The 20,716-nt window shown below is 51.3% G+C and overlaps 1 protein-coding gene across 1 annotated transcript; it reads left to right on the top strand.

The window, feature by feature from the left end:
* The first annotated feature begins 13,349 nt into the window (after positions 1-13,349).
* LOC102455921 (chemerin-like receptor 1) lies at positions 13,350-19,739 on the top strand. Its single transcript, XM_075907482.1, has 2 exons — positions 13,350-13,771; positions 14,812-19,739. The coding sequence occupies exon 2, from the start codon at positions 14,884-14,886 to the stop codon at positions 15,781-15,783; it is 900 nt and encodes a 299-aa protein (XP_075763597.1). The 5' UTR covers positions 13,350-13,771; positions 14,812-14,883; the 3' UTR covers positions 15,784-19,739.
* Positions 19,740-20,716: the final 977 nt, after the last annotated feature.

The raw sequence follows: 20,716 nt of genomic DNA on the forward strand, positions 1-20,716 counted from the left end.
GACTAGGACAGACAGTAGAGGTGAACTAACAAGGATTTATTAAGCAACAAAAAAGGTAATTAAAACAGGAATAAGATAGGACCCCACACAGCAAATAGAACAAAATAGGCTTGACTGCAACTTAAAGTGAGTACCAGGTAAGAACCCAGGTGACTGGAGAAAGAATGTCACAGGGACAATACCACATCTCGCAGCTTGAGAGTCTCCAGACAACGCCTGGAATCTGGATTCCAGATTTGGTCTCAGTTGTTTGGAACAGCAGCAGGATCGGAACAGCAGGAACCTCCCTCGGCTGGATCTGTTCAGCCTAAGAAACCCTTCTTCCCTGCACCGTTGTGGGTGCGAGTGTGTTCTAGGCAGAGGAGTGATGATGGATATCACTCCTGGCATGCGAGTGTACCTCCCACAACGCCGATACCTAATATGTGTGGACCCTGGTGTACCCGTCTGAATGACTCCTGCACGCTGCCGCTCAGATGGGCAGCCCCAGGTAAAGCCAGAGGCATCCTCTAAGTACCTTGCTGTTACCAGGCAGACTATGATCACATGTCTGCTGGGTTTCCCGCCAAAACACAGAAAAAGCAGGAAAAGGAGGGAGAAGAAGGGTGGCCAAAATGGAGTCCCTGTTGTTGTTTAGGCTCTCAAAATGGCGCCTGTGCCCAAGATGGTGTTTCAGAGAATTTTAACCCTATACAGTGGCATCTAAAAACGTCAGCATCCTGACACATCAGCACTGAGGCTTATCTGGTCTGTATCTGGGCATCTCCATGGATCTCAGAGGGGCTGCCCTTGTCCAGCCCATGGGGCTGCCCTTGTCCAGCCCATGCCACTGCCTATATTGAGTCCATTGTCGGGGGCACTCGGGTACCAGCAGAACTGTGGACGTTTGCTCCAGGGAACTATAGACCGGGCTTCACTTTCAATAAACCTGGCCGGGCACCTGCCCACTGTGTCTCATCACGCAGAGTCTGCTGCGGTTCTGAGGGCACCTTTGACAGAGCGAAATCCCTGTCAAGACACCACACTGGTGACTTCTGAGGACATTCGGCGGTCCAATGTCATTCAAACACACGGCCTTTGGATATTAGTCACATGGATCCGTTATTGGGGAGCACTGCCTAGGCTCAGACACACAAACCCATCCCCCACCTCTGGTCCCGGGCTTGGCATTCCCAGGCCCACTGCAAGGAATTGAAAATAACTGGACAATAATTATTGTCCCTCGGTCACATCATGTAACGTGCTGGCTCAGGGCTGGGTGGGGTGTGAATGGGAACAGGACAAGGTTGGGGTGCCAGGTCACTGTCTTTAGCCCTCTGGTTCAGATCAGGCACGATGCTTTTTTGGACCTTTCAGCACTTTGCATGTACAGTCGGGATGACGTTTTACGATGCCCATTACATTGTAGTTATCAACGCGGAATGTTATCCTCCATTTTGTCCCTCAGATGCCCAGTTCTGTCAGGCCCCTTTGTCATTCTTTGCACTTTGCTCTGGGTTCAGCTGAGTGCTCTGGTATCCCCTGAAAATTTTGCCTCCTCACCATTTAGCTTTTTGTCTAGATTATTTATGAATAGATTGACTAGCACTGGCCCCAGTGTGGACCCCTGCGGGACACCACTAGTCACCATTGTCCTGTCTGAAAATGACCCTTTATTCCTACCCTTTGCTTCCTACCTCTTAATCATTTACCGAGATATGATGGAACCTTGACTCCTTTTCCATGAAAGGTCACTTTACGTAAGAGCTTTTGATGAAGGACCTCCTCAAATACTTTCTGGAAATCTCAGTATGCTAGATCCACTGGATCCCCCTTGCCCACGTGCTTGTTAACCCCTCAAGGTATGTCTACACTAGCTCATTAATTCGAGCTAGGTAGGCAAAGCAGGCGACCGGAGTTGCAAATGAAGCCCGGGATTTAAATATCGCCATTTTGAAATTCCACTAGTCCGAAGTAACTGCCGTGTGGCTACACGCAGAAGTGAAACGGCAATTTGAGATATACTAGAGAGTGAATTCACGTATACTAGAGAGTGAACTGATCTTCACCGATGTGAGAAAAGTCAGAAGGATGAGCTGCTGGAATGCGTTAATGAACTATTTTGAGCTGAAGCTCCTACGCCCTAATATCTGTTTCTTTCTTTGCTGATAGCAGTTTCCCTTTGAAGTTCACTTTGATTTCTTGCCCTGACATCAGACTTGTTTGGTTAAGGGTATAAAATACTAGGTTTGATTTGTATTGAGCAGTCTTACTGGGCCCAGCTCTGCTGGGGTCACATTTGGCTCACTTTGTGCCTTATTGATCAAGGAGTAACGGTAGTTCGGAATAGGCACCCTAGTCCGAACTACCTAGTTCGAGCCCCGTGTAGCCGCGCTACACGGGGTTCGAAGCAGCGGGGATTTAAAAATGGCGGCTCCCCGCTTATGCTAATGAAGCCCGGGAAATTCAAATCCCGGGCTTCATTAGCAAGTGCGGTATGCATACATTACCCCGCTAGTTCGAACTAGCGGGGTAGTGTAGACATACCCTGGGTATGTCTACACTAGCCCCCTAGTTTGAACTAGGGAGGCTAATGTAGGCATTCGAAATTGCAAATGAAGCCTAGGATTTAAATATCCCGGGCTTTATTAGCATGTTCCCATCCGGTTGCCATTTTTAAATTTCATTAGTCCGAAGTAACTGCCCGTGGCAGTCCTTACTCCTCATTCCATTAGGAGTAACAGTTAATTTGAACTAAGGACTTAGTTCGAATTACCATTTCACTGCCTCGTGTACAGTTACTTCGGACTAGTGAAATTTAAAAATGGCGACCGGACGGGAACATGCACATAAAGCCCGGGATATTTAAATCCCAGGCTTCATTTGCAATTTCGAATGCCTACATTAGCCTCCCTAGTTCGAACTCAGGGGCTAGTGTAGACATACCCTCTGTTACTTGCGAAAGTAAGACTAACCTTTAAGGCTAACCCCAGGCCATTGTAGTTCCCCATTCCGTCAGGCTGTCTCCAGGTGCCAGGATGAGGTGTCCTGCCGGGCTGGGGCGGGTGCCAGAAACCCTTGTGAGCCAGGTGGACTTTGGTCCAATGCTTCACAACCAAAAGGGGGGTGGATCTTGCAAGCAGGTGAACTCTGGTTCGGGTAGCTGGTCAGACAGGTTGAGAGACCCTCTTTGCATAATGACTCATTCCCTGTCTTGATGGGCCGTGGTACCGACAGCAGCCAGTGGGAGTTACCACAGAGCCAGCAGAGAGAGCAGCCCGATACCCCCACTATGTCACAGTCAGTCTACAGGAATTCCTGTGCCTATTAAGGGCAGTCCGGCTTTATGTCTACTCATTATGGGAAAAATACTTGCAAGTTTTTAGATCAGTGGAATTTGCATACCCAAAACGACCCTAAACTGCAGTTCTCATCACTGGGGACTTTTGATTCCACTAAGATCCTACATTTAAGGGGCACTCTTAAGGGTCGTGGAACGAAAACTCCTGATCTGCAATGGTCTGCCTATCTCCCATGGTATGAAGAAACTTTTAAAAGAAAGAATCTCAACTGAGACGTTTTAAAGATACTCAGGAAAAGCTGCAAGTGCAGATTAAGCAGCTGAAAGAATCCGGTGCTCAACCTAAAGCAGTAATAACACAGCCTAGAGCACCACCTATGGGGCAAATGTATCCTTGTCTCTCAAACCCTGATTCATGGGATGACATGAACAATGCCCTGTGCTCTGTGTGGAATCCTCCACCATATCCGGACCCAGCTCCCCAGTCCCAGGAAGATTTGGAGAGCCCAGTAGTTAATGGTGGGAGGGAACAAAAGGGAAAAGAAGTGCACCATGTGACATATCAGTTGCGATCAGGGAAACCCACAGAGGGGAAGAATATTATCGCGAAAATGGCAATCGGGGCTTTTTTGCGGAAAAGCGTGTCTAGATTGGCCACGGACGCTTTTCCGCAAAAAGTGCTTTTGCAGAAAAGCAGCCTGCCAATCTAGACGTGCTTTTCCGAAAATGCTTTTAACGGAAAACTTTTCCGTTAAAAGCATTTTCAGAAAATCATGCCAGTCTAGACGTAGCCATTCAGTATGTCGATGATTTGCTTCTTTGCAGCCTTTCCCTTCAGGCCTGCAGCCCAGATTCTCTTGTACTTCTCGCTGCTCTAGCCAAAAAGGGTCATAAAGTGTCTAAACAAAAACTTCAGCTCTGCAAGCCTACGGTTCGGTATTTAGGCCACGACCTCTCAGCAGGGAGCCGTCACCTCTCTGCTGACAGAATCCAGGCAATCCTTTCTGCCCCTAAGCACACTACTCCTTCTCAAGTCCGTCCTCTCCTGGGTATGGCTGGCTAGTGTAGACAATGGATTCCTAACTTTTCTCAGTTAGCCAAACCGCTCCAGGATCTCACTCGCAATGCCACCCCTTCTCCTATCCCGCGGGGCTCTCAGCAAGACGCTGCTTTCACATCCCTAAAGCAGGCTTTGGGGTCTGCTCCTGCTTTGGGCTTACCCGATTACTCCTGTCATTTCACTTTGGCTATGTCTAGACTGCAAGCCTCTTTTGAAAGAGAGCGTCTAGACTGCACGTTGAACTTTCGAAAAAGCGGCTTGCTTTTTCGAAAGAAAGCATCCAGTGAGTCTGGATGCTCTCTTTCGAAGAAGCCCTATTTACATTGAAGAACGCCTTCTTTCGAAAGAGGAACTTTCAAAAGAAGGCGTTCTTCCTCATGAAATGAGGTTTACCGCCATCGAAAGAAAAGCCGCGTTCTTTCGATTTAATTTCGAAAGAACGTGGCTTGAGTCTGGACGCAGGGGAAGTTTTTTCGGAAAAAGGCTACTTTTCCCGAAAAAAACCCTGAGTCTGGACATAGCCTTTGTTTTGTCATGAAAAAGAAGGATGTGCTTTGGGTATGCTGGTGCAAAAACATGGTGATAAACATCGCCCTCTTGCTTATTATAGTACTTATCTTCACCCTGTGGCAGTTTCTTTCCCTCCCTGCCTGCGTGCGGTTGCAGCAGCCGCACGAATTTTAGAGCAGGCGGAGCCTTTGGGTTTACAATCTCCCTTAACATTGGCTGTTCCTCATTCAGTGTCAGCGTCGCTTTGAAAGGGAAAACTCAGCACCTTTCTAATGCCCATCTTGTGAATATGAACGGCTCCTTTTCGGCTCTCCTAATGTTTCTGTGGTTTGTTGTACCTCTTTAAATCCTGCTACACTGCTCCCTGCAATTCTCATGACTGTTTGCAAGTTGTTCACACAATCACTTCTTCCAGACCCGACCTTTCTGAAATCCCCTTAGAAAACTCTGACTTTGTGCTTTACACAGATGGTTCTTGCTTATATCATTCTAGTGGAGTTTTAGTAGCGGCTATGCAGTTTGTACTGTCTGGGATATAGCGGAATCTGCTCCTTTACCTGCTGTTTCTTCCGCACAGGTGGCTGAGTTAATGGCTCTTACGCGGGCCTGTCATATTGCTACGGGAGCTTCTGCTACTATTTACATAGACTCCCAGTATGCCTTTGGTGTAGTTCATGATTTTGGCACACTCTGGAAGCAGCGAGGTTTTCCTACCTCCACTGTATAAAGAATGGACCTTATGTGGCTGCTTTGCTTGATGCTGTATTGTTACCCTCGGCTTTTGCTATTAAGTGTGAAGCTCATTCCTTTTCTTCTAATGAAGTTGCAATAGGGAACGATATGGCCGATCGGGCTGCTAAGGCAGCCGCCTTATGTCCTCCTCGGGCTGAAGCATTATACCCTTCTCTCCTACCATCACCATCTCCTACGCCATCTCTTTCGGAACTGACCCTCCAGCAAGACCAAGCCCCAGAATCGGAAAAGCAGGAGTGGAGACTGGCAGGGTGCACCTTGCACCCAGACCGCTTTTGGTGCAGCTCTGACGGCCGCATTGTTGCCCCAGTGGTCTTGCTACCTCACCTCGCCTCCGTGCTCCATGGATTGTCGCACGTTGGCAAAGGGGGGATGGTAGCAACCCTAAAACAAAATTGGTTTGCTCCCAAATTCTCCCAAGCAGCCCAAGATTACTGCCTGGCTTGCCCTGTCTGCCAAGCCCATAACGTGGGTAAATCTGTAAAGACAGTTCCAGCAACCAGACCTCCGCCTTTGGGACCATTCCTGAATTTACAAATGGATTTTATTCAATTGCCTAAATGCTGATCCTTTGAATACGTGCTGGTTATTGTTTGCTTGTTTTCGGGATGGATAGAAGCTTATTCCTGTAGGAAAGCTGATGCCATCACAGTGGAAAAAAAACATCTAAACCAATACATCCCATCATGGGGAATACACCTCGTGATCTCCAGTGATAGAGGTACACACTTTACTGGACAAATTGTACAAAATTTGGGAAAGTACTACTCTATCCAACAAGCACTGCACTGTGTGCGACACCCAGAGAGCGCAGGAACAGTAGAGAGACGAAACGGGATTTTAAAGAATAAACTCGCAAAAATATGTGAGGGGTCTGGCTTAACATGGGTAGAAGCCCTCCTGACTGCCCTAATGAGAATGAGAGCCACTCCTAATCAGAAAACTGGACTCAGTCCATATGAGATTGTGTGTGGCCAGCCTATGAGACTATTGAGCAGCTCGGAAATTGACCTGCCTGATGCCACACTTGTTAAAGGAAGCATAGTCAAGTATTGCAGGAACTTATGAGGTGTGTACAGTCCTATCATTCACAGGTTAAGGACGCCTTCCAGGAGGCTCCAACTTAGCCGTACCATAAACTACAACCAGGAGACTGGGTTTGCATGAAGATTCACCAGCGAAAGACTGCCCTGGAATCCAGGTGGAAGGGTCCCTACCAAGTCCTTCTGACCACCCATATGGCTGTAAAATGCGAGGGATTGCCCACCTGGATCCATGCCTCCCACTGCAAACCGGTTCCAGCCCCCACAGAGGTCAGCTCCCAACAAGGAGCAATGCAGACCTGGTACCAGGAACCCAGATCCAGAAGTAGATGGGGATCAGCACAGGCCTGGTACCAGGATGCCAGGTCCAGAAGTAGACGGGGATCACCGCAGACCTGGTACCAAGAACCGAGGTCTAGAAGTAGACGGGGATCAGCGCAGGCCTGGTATCGGCAATCCAGACCCAGAAGCAGATGATCCTGAGAGACCAAGGCTACAGTACCAGCTGCGGCCCAGGAGAACCTGCCAGCGATAGGTGAAGCAAACTATGAAGTCCTAAAGAACAGCCGGCATGAGGCTGGACAAACAATTCATGCTAAACTTAGGCGTAATTTTGTTTTTAATACCTAGCAGTTACAACCTATATGGTTCAAATGTGTTGATGCTTTTCATGAACCAAGTTTCCCAAGAATTTAATACCACAGATTGTTTGGTATGTGCTCACAGTCCTGTACATTCAGAAGGAGGCATCCCCATGATTCCAGTCCCACTGAACAACACTCAGATGAATGGCCCATTGTTTAGTGAATTGAGGCCAAATGATACTTGGCAGGATAAAGGGTTCACTAACCTAGGGCATATCCGTCTAGCCCTAGCCCCAGTTGGAGAATACTGTTGGACATGTAATGGTTCAGGAGCCAGGGTGGGAAAAAGCAGGTGTGAGATAAGTGTTGTCCGGAATGAGGTTTGGTATAGAAATAATACTTGGGAGAAAAACAAAGGCCCTTATGACTTCGGAATCGATGGGTACTATTTGCAGTAGATGATGGAGCCCCAATGCCATAAAACCTTAACAGCAAAGGTTGGCCCTTACTTTATATGTGGCCGTAGGGCTTATAAAACACTGTGGCTACGTCTACACTGGCCCCTTCTTCTGAAGAGCCATGCTAATTTCTAACTTTGGAATAGGGAAATCCGCGGGGGATTTAAATATCCCCCGCGGGATTTAAATAAACATGGCCGCCGCTTTTTTTCCGGCTTGGGGAAAAGCCGGAAAAGAGCGTCCAGACTGGCGCGATCCTGAAGTAGGAATAAGAGATCCTCCGGAAAAGGGCTTTATTCCGGAGGATCGCGCCAGTCTGGACGCTCTTTTCCGGCTTTTCCCCAAGCCGGAAAAAACACAGCGGCCATGTTTATTTAAATCCCGTGGGGGATATTTAAATCCCCCGCAGATTTCCCTATTCCAAAGTTAGAAATTAGCATGCCTCTTCCGAAGAAGGGGCCAGTGTAGACACAGCCTGTCAAAAGATTGGAGTGGAACCTGCTATATCGGGGCAGTCTTCCCAGCCATTCGAATCATTGACCGCCTCCCTGGTAATAGAATCCGAAACTACAGAGAGATAACAAACACAGCGGTTTTGGGGAATAATGATCTCTGGGTTGGGTGTGGCATACACAGTAAAGGAAACTCGGAGGCTGGGAGTAGCTTTCAATTTCTGTTGAACTAACCACCGCATTTTTGTGGTGTTCCCCTTTCTGAAATTAAATGTGGTGTTTTTGTTGCCATGGGAATGACAGGCCCCATTATATGATGCTCACTGTTCCCAAGCAGTGCAGGTGATGTCACTGCTGATCTGATCCTGTGCTCCACTGAGCAAGAATGGCCCCTCCCCGTGTGGGTGCCAGGAAAAGCTGTTCCCAGAAAGAGTCGTTTAAGGTCTCAAGAAACTTTCTCTTAGTATCCCGTCCTGAGGTAACGTGTCCCCAGTCAATATATGGGGATAGTTGAAATTTTTTTACTGTTTATGGCCTCTCCAATCTCCATGAGTATTGCACAGTCACTACGACTGGTCAGGTATGCTTCTATATTGTCCTTAGCGCATAGAATGACTGTCCATCGAACGTCCAAGTGTAACCTTGGGAGGCCAGACTTCACTGCCCTTCTGCAGCATCTAACCCTCTCCCTTTGCCCCCCAAGCCCACCAACTTCTGCAGGAAGTACTGGAGATCCAGAGTGCAGTCTTTAAGGAACTGCAGCAAGGACTGCCCAGTGCCAGCCTCCCTACATTCGCGTTCCAAAAGAAAATACAGAATGAGTTTAATTACTTTATAAAATCTTATGGAAAAACAAATCATCTTATTCTCCCAACAGAACACGCCCATTGTCTAACCCACAGACATTGCCCACAGTTACAACAAACAGAAGCAAAGAGGAAACCAAAAGTAAAATGTGACCAATCCACTCCACACGGACACAACAGGAAAAGTCGGAGAGGCCCCAGAAGATCAGATTTAGGTCACCAAAGCCTCAGTATGTGCCTCTCCTCGTCCAATCTGCACCATACGCTGAGTCTGAACCATCTCTCCACTTGCTCACAGGGATCCTCAGTTGGAGTCCGGGCAGCCTGTTCCCCTGCCGTGGATCACTGCGAGGCAGCCCCGCTCCCTGATCAACCAGGCAGTTAACTCCCAAGTGAACAGACTTACAGAAACCCTGTCACGAGACAATACAAACACTGAGAACAACACCACAGAAATGGCTCTTCCCCCAGTGCTAGGTTTACAGAGGGGCTGATGAATCCGACCGACGGAGAAAGTAACTACCAGAGTTTGGTTCATTTAAAATTCTTACTTAATTTGATTTTCGGCCCTTTTCACATATAGATAAATAGCGCCGCTTCCCTCCTCTCCCCTACTCCCTCCGCCCATCCTGTTCTTTGCTTCCAATATAATTGGTACCTGGGTATTTCCATGTCCTACTGATCATCCACGACCCACCATATTTTTCTGACACCTGTTTCCCCAATCTCTTCATCGCCTAACTCGAATTCACCCAATTGATTCGTTAGACCTCTGCCGTTTGTGCACCGACACTTACAATTGTCCCTGTTTCACTGCCGGCCTGCACTCGATGGGATTCAATCAATGTAGAGATTTCCAAATGCTCCTGTGTGAGTTAGGATCTTAACTCCTATTGACCTGCAGTGGGAACATTTGGGGCCTAACTCCCTTCGCCACTTTGAAAAATCCAGTCCATTGTTTTCATAGCCAAGCATTTGCCTCCTAACCTCACCAGCTGCCGCCAAAAACATCAGGAGGTGGATTTGAAAGGGGCCTGTGGGTTCTTTTGTGCGTTCGGATTCCTTGGGGGTTCTTTCAAGCATTTCTTTGCAATGACAAAGGCTAGAAAGTGACCTGAAAAGCAAAGGAAGCTGAAATTCCCACCTGAGCGTCTGATTCCAGGATCAGAGAGGCTGAGAAAAACGAGAAGCAGGCGAATGCCGCAGCCAAATTGTAAGTGTTGGGGAGGCTGCAAAACTCCATTGAAAGTCTTGGAAAGGCAGAAATATCCAGCTCTGTTGTGGAGGCCAATGGGATGATGTTTAATTCTTGGGGATTTTAATTAAAAGGGAGGTGTCTCTGGCACTGTGCTCCTCCAAACAGCACCCTGGTACCCCCACCTCCACCAGTGTCATGTAATTGTGGGGTGTTTTGTACTGAGCCCGCCATGGGAGAAGTCCTCCTCTGATGAACATGAAAACCCTGTTGGATTGTGCCTGCGCTCTCTTTGTGGCTGAGGCTGTGCAGTCTTGCTGTGTGTGTTACTGAAGTAAGTTGCGATTCTGGGAACACCCACACCCAGCCCTTCAGGTACGACAATGGAGCAGCCAGATGGTGAGTCAGGACTCCCCCCCCTCCCCTCCCCGCCCCGGAGCTGCAGCCAAGGGAGGCTTCTCAGAGCACAGACTGAGGGGAGACTTGCCCCACCTCACAGCAAACGGCCTTTCCAGCCAAACAGGAAGAGCTAGAAAGTGACATCACGACTGGGAACCCTCCACCCCAGCCCAGCCCCTGGAGACAAGGCCAGAGGAGAGGCCAAGCCTGTTTGCTGAGGATCTGCCCTCTCACCCTCCACTCCACCCCCACTGGTCCAGTCTGTCAGGGGGATGCGGCTCGGTTCAAATCCGGCTTTGTTTGCAGCCCCCAGAATGCGAGTTCCCTTCTGAGTCTCAGGTGCCAGCTGGGACCCGCGCTGGCTGCTCCCCAGTTGGGGTTGCCAGGTGGTTTCAACAATAATACGGGTCACACTTGACATGACATCACAATCTGCATGACATCTCCTTCCGAAAATACCCGACATTTCGATTGTCTCCATTTGTTTCCCGAACAGAAACCTCCAATACTGGCCTGTCTGGTTCAACCCTGGCAACCCTGTTCCCCATCCCGGCCCTGGCTGAATCTAATCACCCTGTTTCTCGTGTTCCCGCTCCCCACGTGTTCCATTTGCAGGGCTTGGGAGATCCCATCCCGGCTCCCAGAACTCGGTGGGCCACAGGGGGGGAACTCGACCTGTTGGGGGAGGGGCGGGCTGGGCACTGAGTTGCCCCTGGCCAGTCTCTGAGCGGGGCCGCAGGGGGCAACTCTTGAGGGGCAGGGCAGGGAGCTGGAATTGGCTGGAGCCGCCTGTTGTGAGCTCCGGCCTGGCTGGGGAGTGATTAGTGTCTACCACCACCTGGCAAGATCGCTCATGGGTGGGTGGGGCCAAAGGGCCCCACAAACCCCCCCCCCCCAGCTTTCCTTTAATGACCCAGCTGGGTCTGGTGGCTCCCCAGGTGTGAGCGAGCTGGAGTTTTGCAGCAACAGGGCCCCAGCTCAGCTCAGCTCCTGCTCTGGGGCTGCGGCTGCCCCGGGTGCTGCAACATCAGATGGTCTCTCAGAACCTGCGTCACAAGAGGGCCCAGTGATGGGCCGAGCCGTTTGAGGCCTGCATGGAGCTGGCCGCCTCGGGGGCTTTGCAGAATCACCTTCCTGAGCTTCTCCCCCTTGCTCAGTCACCTCCCCCCCGCTCCACCCTGCCTCCGAAAGGGGAGCTCCCGGGAGGGGGGCCACAGGTGGGGTGTGTCACAAGGGGATCAGTTCTGAGATGCCGAGTCTGATTCCTCCAGGACCTAGACTAGCAAGTGAGATTCAACCTTCCAGCTTCCGTTCTGGGGTGAAATCTGTCAGGGTCCCCAAAATCTGCCCCCCCCCCAGCCCTATCAGTGGGCAAAGACCCTGCGGACCAGTGGCTCTCATCTTCAGATTCCTGTTCCCCTCGCAGGATTCTGACTTGTCCCGAGTAGCCCCAAGTTTCTCCGCACTTCAGAGTGACTTCGGTGCCAACTCAGAGCTAGAAATACAAGTGCCCCTGCACACTGGTGCCGACCGATGGTTAGGGTTATTAGGTAGGCTTAGACAAAATACCGGACATACCGGCCGGCCGGGAGGGGAGCGGAGCTGGGCGGGAGGAAGGGGGGGACCAGGAGGAAGGAGGGCAGGAAGTAGAGCTGGTGGGAGTGGGTCGTGGACTGGCCGGAGATTGGGGGGGCGGCCGACAGAAAGTAGAGTTGGTCGGTGGGGGGAGGGCAGAGTGGGGATGGCCGAGGGAAATTGGAGGAAGGGAGCAGCCGGCAGGAATGGGGCTGGCTGGGGGAGCTCAGGAAGAGGGGGGGAGAACTGGCTGCTGGAAGCAGCGCTGGCGAGGGGTGCAGCGAGGCTGGCTGGGAAGATCAACCGGCTGGCGGGAGGTAGAGCTCAGCTCCTGCTCTGAAGACCAGGAGGAGAACCAACCGGCTGGCCAGGAGGGGATGGGGGAAGAAATCGGCCAGAGGGGAGCAGGACTGACCCGGGCACGTGCAGATCCCAGGGCGCTGCCCGTCCCCCGCACGGTCCAGAGAAAGCGCAAGTCAGTCCAGCTGCGGCGCCATTACACACTTGTCCATCGCGCAGGAGCACAGACCGGGCTGCCCCTCCGCTTCACACACGACCAGGGCTCCCAGCCACTCCCCTCCGCCCCCACCCCCGCCCCCACCCCCGCCCCCGTCCCCGCCCCTGCCAGGCTTCCATCTGGTGTCCAGCCGGAAAACCAGCAATGTCCAGTATTTTCTAGATTTTTTTTACTGGACAGAGCCCCAAAATACCGGACTGTCCGGTAGAAAACCGGACACCTGGCAAACCTACGCGATGGTTTGCCTTCACATTTTACTGGGCCATTGTGGAATACATTGCATAGAGCAGATTAAGCACCCGGGAGGGGAATTCTGCAGGAAAATTAAAATTCGACAAGAAAAAAACCAAACCCGCGGCGCAAAATATTTTAAAATTCTGCAAAATTCTTCAAATTGTATTTGTCGAACTTACACAATATAATCCTCCCCTCCCCCCCCCCGCCGCCATTTCAATCATTATTTTTGCAACACCTGTCAGCAAGTATGTGACAAAACAGAAACCAAATGAGATTGAGGAACTGGGCTTTGAGAAATGGATTCCTCACCAGGCACGTGAATTCAGAACGGCGAGTGCCAGTCCGTGTGCACTGCCATGCACAACTGCAGTTCCCCACTCTGAGGGCTGGGATTCTGGGCTGTGGTCTGTGTGGTCTCTAGCCTTGCATGAGGATTTCCTTAGTGCTGGCTGGGCCAGGGGGCAGTCCCTGCAGCAGAAGCCGGGTTCGGATCTCATGTGGCCGATTCCCAGCCAAGCTCTGGTCTCGTTCCCCAGCCGGGAGGGGATCGGAGGGGGCAAAGTCATGGCTGAGGTCTCTGCTCCTGGAACCTCACCTAGAGGAGCTGGATGTGTTGGTCTCAGCCCCAGTTCTCTGCTGGCTGCCCTGCCCCACTGGCCCTGGGTTTGTGATTCATGTGACAGCTGCATGTACCAATGGCCATTGGAGGCCTTCCAGGCTTTGCAGAAGTGATTGGACCAGCTACATCCTGTGGTCTCCCTCCATTGCTCCCCCTCCCAGATACACACACACACACACGGCTTCCTGCTGCCGTTTGAGCCAGTCTGAGCGAGCTGCAGGAGTCGTCTGGGGGACCTGGGATGGGGCTCGACTCAGAGATGCTGCGTACCACCAAGACACAGGTAAGGAAACGAGGAAAACCCTCCAACTCCCCCACGGGGTGTCATACTGCCCTCCCACCTCCCCGCAGCTATATCTCCCCCTTCCAGCTGCCCCATCCACCCCCCTCATCCCACTGGGTAGACATTAGTTGCGTGTCCTCTGGTGAGAGGGTATGAACCCCCAACCCGCTGGGTGTTGAGAGAGACAATCTGAGCTCAGGGGTCCCCCCTTCTCCGGTGCACTATCCGGGAGCTCATTTGTTGTCTCGGTTGTTAAAAGCCAGAAAATCCTCTTCACAACATTTTTAAAAGGGTAGGGGGGAGATTGGTCACTGGGTACATTCTCACATAAACCCAGAGAGTCGCCAGCCCCTTTGGGAAACCAACAGCAAAAAGAGTAGTTGGGATTTTCAGGCCATGTCTACCCGACGGAAAAGATTGAAGCTGCGTCCGTCAGTCTTCTAGGCTTTGATTTGGCGGATCTAGTGAAGCCCCGGAGAGGGACTCCAAACTGAGAGGGCCAGTAACCGTGCTCGTATGAGGAGTAGGGGAAGTCGAAAACAGCCAAAAGCTGAGTAAAGATGAAAGCTGAAGTTCCTGAATTCAATCTTGTCCCGTAGCGTGGGCCGGGGTGAGTGAGGCTCAGGAGGGCGGAGGGGGAGGAAGACGTCTCCAGGGCTCTGTCTCTGCATCTGAGCAATTCGCCCCTCCTTGCCTCCTCTCCCGCTTGGACACACAAATGATCAGCAAGAAGCTAAAGTGATTATTTGAAATTGGGCTGGGTAACCCCCTCCCCGATGTAAAACCAAAACCCGTTGGGGCTGGGTACAGAGAACACAAACCCTGCATCTCGGCAGCAACTTCACTGAGACGACCCTTTCGGTCCCCTGGTCGCCCTGCAGTTCGCTGCCTCTAAGGGCTTTGTACCACTGGGGCCATCGGCCCACAAGGATTCGATCCCACCTCAGCTCAGCCCAGGGACCGGGAGTTTATAAACGCTGCCTCTGTCTCTCTGTCCCTGTCCTGCAGCCCTTTTCACTGCTCTCCCTTCCCCCCCTCAGCCCAGCATCTGCCCCGCCCTCGCCCAGCCCTGAGGAGAAGGGGGTGATACCGTCAGGGTAGCACTTCCGAGAATGGAGTTCCTCCAGATGTTCTTCCTGGTGCTCTATAGCTTGGCCTTCCTCGCCGGGGCGCCATTGAGCGGCTACGTCCTCTACATCGCCAGCTGCCGTGTGGAGAGGACGGCCAGCACCGTGTGGCTCCTGAACCGGACCGTGTCCGATTTCATCTTCATCCTCTCCCTGCCCCTCAGATTTGTCTTTATCTACTTCCTGCATGTGGACTGGGCCAGGAGGCTGAGCAGCACCATCACCTCCCTGCACATGTTCTCCAGCGCCTTCCTCCTCACGGCCATCAGCGTCCATCGCTGCTTCCTCGCCGCACGGCCTGAGTGGGCCCAGAAACGCTGCACGCCCTGCCTGGCCTCCTGGGTGGCTCTGGGCACATGGGCCCTTTCTGCTGGGTTCAGCTTGAGGTACAATGACCTCTGGGAATCCCTCTTCCCACCTGCCAGCACCAGCATGAATTTCCAAGTGGATCCAGGGAGTGCGAAAGTCGCTGTTGCCCTCCAGTTCCTGGCTGCGTTTCTGATCCCGTTAGCCTTGAGCCTGATCCCAGCCCTCTGCATCGATCACACTGTCAGGTTGGGAAGGAACCGGATGATCCAGGCCACCCAGCCGCTCAACAATCTTCTTTGCTTGATCCCGATCTTTTTCCTCTTCTGGTTGCCGTATCACGTCTTCTTCTTTCTGTGGATTTCAGCTCCGTACTTTGTGCCTTTCAAAGACACTGATAGCACTTTGGCTTCTGTCCTGGCTCCAGCGTATTTCTACAGCTGTGTCAGTCCTATCTTCTACCTCGCCACGGAGGAAGAGTTTCTGAAGTACCGGCAAAGTACCTGTAACTCTCACATCACAGACCACGCAGGACCAGGACCAGGCAATCAGCCCCTTCCTCCACCTCCCCCTTCATGAGGTGCAAGGGCCAATTTTAGCGGAGGCAGAGCCCAGAATGTCGATATTCCCTGGAGAAAAAATTCTGCGCACTGGGACTAATAGTTTCTTTTTTACTCCAAAATTGACTTTGATGACAAGTGAATTTTGTCTTCCTTTTGCAGGATTAGAAAACCTGCCTTAATACAAGAGCTGAGAGATCTAAGTGCTCAGTCTATAGCTTAACAAAGAGCAGGTGACTTGATCCCAGTCTGTAAGTATCCAGACGGGAACAGATATTGAACTATGGGATGTGGAGATTCAAGACAGGAGGCTGGGGCTGGCCGACTCAAGTCTGTTCCTGGGATTTCAACCAGTTTGCCCGATACCGACATTAGACTTACGAGTCTGTAATTGCCAGGATCACCTCTACAGCCCTTTTGAAAACTGGTGTCACATTCGCTATCTTCAAAGTTATCTGTCACAGAAGGAGATTTAATTAATAGTTTACAAACCCCAGCGAGTAGTTAGTTCTGTAATCTGCTCTAATGACACCTCAGTCAGAGGCATTTCCTCAGATGTGTCACATGAAAGGAACTAGTCAGGGGTGAGAATCTCCCTCACAACCTCAACTGTAGAGACCAATGCAAAGAATTCATTTCGTTTCTCGGAATATTCTTATCATCTTTTCTCATCTCGATCGTCCAGCGGCCCACAGGTTGGTTAGCCACTTCCTCCTTCTGACAAACTACACAGTATTTTTCTATTCCCTTTTGAGTCTTCTAATTTGGGGTATACATTTAAGTTGACCCTCTAGCGTGGTGGGTTGAGACAGTTTTCCTGCAGCTTGCAGGGATTTCACTTTTGTCCCTGTAACTTTCAATTTCTCTTGAACTAACTGCCTTGTTTTGTGGCGTTCCCATTTCTGAAATTAAATACCTCAGAGCTGCACCACTCAGGTGTTTTTGTTGCCACGGGGATATTAAATCTACTTATCTGATGGTCACTGTTCCCAAATGGTGCAGCTGTTGTCACCTCTGGGATTAGATCCTGTGCTCCACTGAGCAAGAATGGCCCCTCCCCGTGTGGGTGCCAGGAAAAGCTGTTCCCAGAAGGAGTCATTTAAACTTTCCCTTAGTATCTCCTCCTGAAGTGACGTGTCCACAGTCAAGATGGGGATAGTTTAAATCCCCTATTATAACTGAGATTTAACCTTGGGTGGGCCAGACTTCACTGCCCTTCTCCAGCATCTACAAAAATCCCAGTCCCATAGAAAGTACTGGAGAGCCAGAGTTCAATCTCTAAGGAACAGTAGCAAGGATTGCCTGGTGTCAGCCTCCCTACATTCACGTTCCAAAAGAAACTAAAGAACTGAATTTAATTAAATAACTTTATAAAATCTTATGGAGAAACAAATTGTCTAATTCTCACAACAGAACACGCCCATCGTCTAACCCACAGATACTGCCCACAGTGACAGCAAACAGAAGTGAAGAGGAAACCAAAAGTAAAGTGTGACCAGTCCACTCCACACAGACACAACAGGAAAAGTCAGAGGCCCCAGAAGCTCAGATTTAGTTCCCCAAAGCCTCAGTTCGTGCCTCTGCTCGTCCAATCTGCACCATACGCTGAGTCTGAACCATCTCTCCACTTGCTCGCAGGGATTCGCAATTGGAGTCCAGGCAGCCTCTTCCCCTACCGTGGATCACTGCTAGGCAGCTCGCTCCCTGATTAACCAGGCAGTTAACTCTCAAGTGAACAGACTTTCAGAAACCCTGAGGCAAGATAATACAAACACTGAGGCTGTGTCTACATTGGTGCGAACTTGCGCCACAGCAGCCGCTTTTGTGCAAAAACATGCTGCCTGTCTACACTGGCGGGGAGTTCTTGCTCAAGAACACTGACGTTCTAATGTGTGAAATCAGGGCTTGTTGTGCAAGGACTCTAATGCTCCCGCTCAGGAATAAGCCCTCTTGTGCAACTGTTCTTGTGCAAGAGGCCAGTGTAGACAGGAGCATGCATTTCTTGTGCAAGAAAGCCCGATGGTTAAACTGGCCATCGGAGCTTTCTTGTGCAAGAGAGCGTCTACACTGGCACAGATGCTCTTGTGCAAAAACACATGCCAGTGTAGACGCTCTCTTGCGCAAATACTTTAACGTAAGAACTCCTCGGCTTGTTTTCACCTGCACCCAGTGTGTCCGGATATTATTCCCTACACTACGTTTACCGAGGAGCTGAAGAGTCCAATTGACTGAGAAAGTAACTACAGCAGTTTGGCCAAACTCAAACCTGCACTGAGAACAGACAATTAGCACAGAAGAAGGGATTTCCCCTCCCAGGTTCCACCTACCATATAATTTAGCATGGCCCATGATCCCTGGTAGAGGGTTAACACCATCACCATCTGCTGCAGAGTGAGGAACAGCAGCCTGCTCTCTGCTCCTCCCAGCTCACTTAGATGAGCACCTGCCCTGCCTGCAGCCTCATGGAGCCTGACCCCAAACTACCCCACCCAATTCCAGAACCTTCTGGGTGTGGAGGCTAAATCCGCCCAGCAACAGTAACACTCAACTCGCTCCTACCTCCCCACAGGGGTTTCTTAAAGACACAGCTCCCTACTAGGTGCCTGGGTTACACGTGCTCCAGTTTAGTTCATTTAAAATTCCTACTTAATTTGATTCTTGGCTGTTTTCACATACAGTGCCCCCACCTCGCCCAGCCCGTTCTGCCCTTCTGATATAATTGGTACCAGGGTATTATCCTGTCCCACTGGTCATCGAGGTTCCACCAAGTTTCTCTGACGCCTGTTTCCCCAATCTTCTCATTTCCTAACTCGAGTTCACCCAATTGATTCCTTAGACCTCTGCCATTTGTGCACCGACACTTACAATTGTCCCTGTTTCACTGCCGGCCTGCACACGATGGGATTCAATGAATTTAGAGATTTCCAAATGCTCCTGTGTGAGTTAGGGGCTTCACTCCTACTGCCCTGCAGTGGGAAAATTTGGTGCCTAACTCCCTTTGACGCTTTGAAAAATCTAGTCCAGCAACTTCATAGTCAAGCATTAGCCTCCTAACCTCACCAGCTGCCCCTGAAACCTCAGGAGGTGGGTTTGAAAGGGGCCTGTGGGTTCTTTGGTGCTTTCTGATTCCTTAGGGGCTATTTCCAGCATTTCTTTACAATGACAGGCTAGAAACTGACTTGAAAAGCAAAGGAAGCTGAAAGTCCCACCTGGGCATCTGATTGCAGGACTGGAGAGGCTGAGAAAAACGAGAAGCAGGCGAATGCCGCAGTCAAATTGTAAGTGTCGGGGAGGCTGCAAAACTCTATTGAAAGTCGTGGAAAGGCAGAAATATCCAGCCCTGTTGTGGAGGCCAATGGGATGAGGTGATGTTTAAATATTGGGGGCTTTAAATACAATGGGGGTGTCTCTGGCACTGAGCACCTCCCAACAGCACCCTGGAGCCCACACCTCCACCAGTGTCATGTAATCATGGGGTGTTTTGTACCGAGCCCGCCGTAAGAGGAGTCCCTCAAAGAGTCTTCATCTATTGAACATGAAAACGCTGCTGGACTGTACCTGTGCTCTCCTTGTGGGTGAGGCTGTGCAGTCTAGTTTTGTGTCTTACTGAATACGTTGCGATACTGGGAAAACCCCAAACCCAGCTGTTCTCCCAGGGAGAAGGATAACGATCTTGCCCCAAAACGAACTGAAAGGAATTATGCAAATGAAACGTGAGAAAATGCTAATCCATGCTTCATTTTCATTGCCTCTTCCGGCAAAGCACGTAGTGTAGCCGCAGCCTCAGGTACGACAACGGAGCAGGCAGATGGTGGCTCAGGGCTGGGCGTTTGGCAGGACGGGTGTCCCGATGGGAGGAGGGTCCTGGCCTGTTGGCAGAGGATCTACCCCTGGCTAGTCCCATCTGTCGAGGGGGACATGGCTGAGTTCAAATCCGGCTTTGTTTGCAGCCCCCAGCCTGCGAGTTCCCTTCTGTTTCCCCGCACTGGCTGCTCCCCATCCCGGCCTGGCTCTGGCTGCAGCTAGTCACCCTTTTTGCCGTGCCTCCTCCCCCCTGCGTGTTCTGGAAACCCCAGCCCAGCTCCCAGATCTGGGGATGGGGGATGGGAGACACTTCCATCAGGGGGAGGGGTGGGCTGGGCACTGAGCTGCCCCTGGCTGGGCTCTGAACAGGGCCTCAGACGGCAGCTCTGGGAGCCATGGCAGGGAGCTGGGGGATGCCGGGAGCCTCCTGTTGTGGTCACTCGCGGGGCTGAAGGGCAGTGGGCCCCAAAATACCCCCCCCCCCCCGCTTTACTTTAATGGCCCCAGCTGGCTCTGGCGCCTGCCCAGGTGTGAGCCAGCTGGAGTTTTGCAGCAACACGGCCCCGGCTCAGCTCAGCTCCTGCTCTGGGGCTGCGGCTGTCCCGGGTGCGTCCACATCACCAGAGGGCCCAGCGCTGGGCCGAACCGTTTGAGGCCTGCATGGATCCGGCTGCCTCGGGGGCTTTGCTGAGTCGCTTCATGAGCTTCTCCCCCCTGCTCAGCCACCGCCCCCCTGCTCTGCCCTGCCCCCGAGAGGGGAGCTCCCGGGAGGGGGGCCACAGGTGGGCTGTGTCACAAGGGGATCAGTTCTGAGATGCTGGGTCTGATTCCTCCAGGACCTAGACTAGCAAGAGAGATTCAACCTTCCAGCTTCCATTCTGGGGTGAAATCTGCCATGGTCCCCCAAATCTGCCCCCTCCCCAAAAGTTTTATAAGCAGGCGAAGACCCTGCAGACCAGTGGCTCTCAATCTTCCCAGACCCCTGCTCCCCTGGTTGCCAGTTGTTCAGTATTCTACCGGACAGCCTGGTATTTGCACCCTCTGTCCGGTAAAAAAAAATCAGCCAATACCGGACACGTGCAGTGTCTGGTATTTTCTGATAATCCGGATAGGCACCCATCAGAATCCTGGTGTGTGCGGAGGGAGTG

This window comes from Pelodiscus sinensis, chromosome 24 (genome assembly GCF_049634645.1).
Source record: "Pelodiscus sinensis isolate JC-2024 chromosome 24, ASM4963464v1, whole genome shotgun sequence".
Lineage (NCBI taxonomy): Eukaryota > Metazoa > Chordata > Testudines > Trionychidae > Pelodiscus > Pelodiscus sinensis.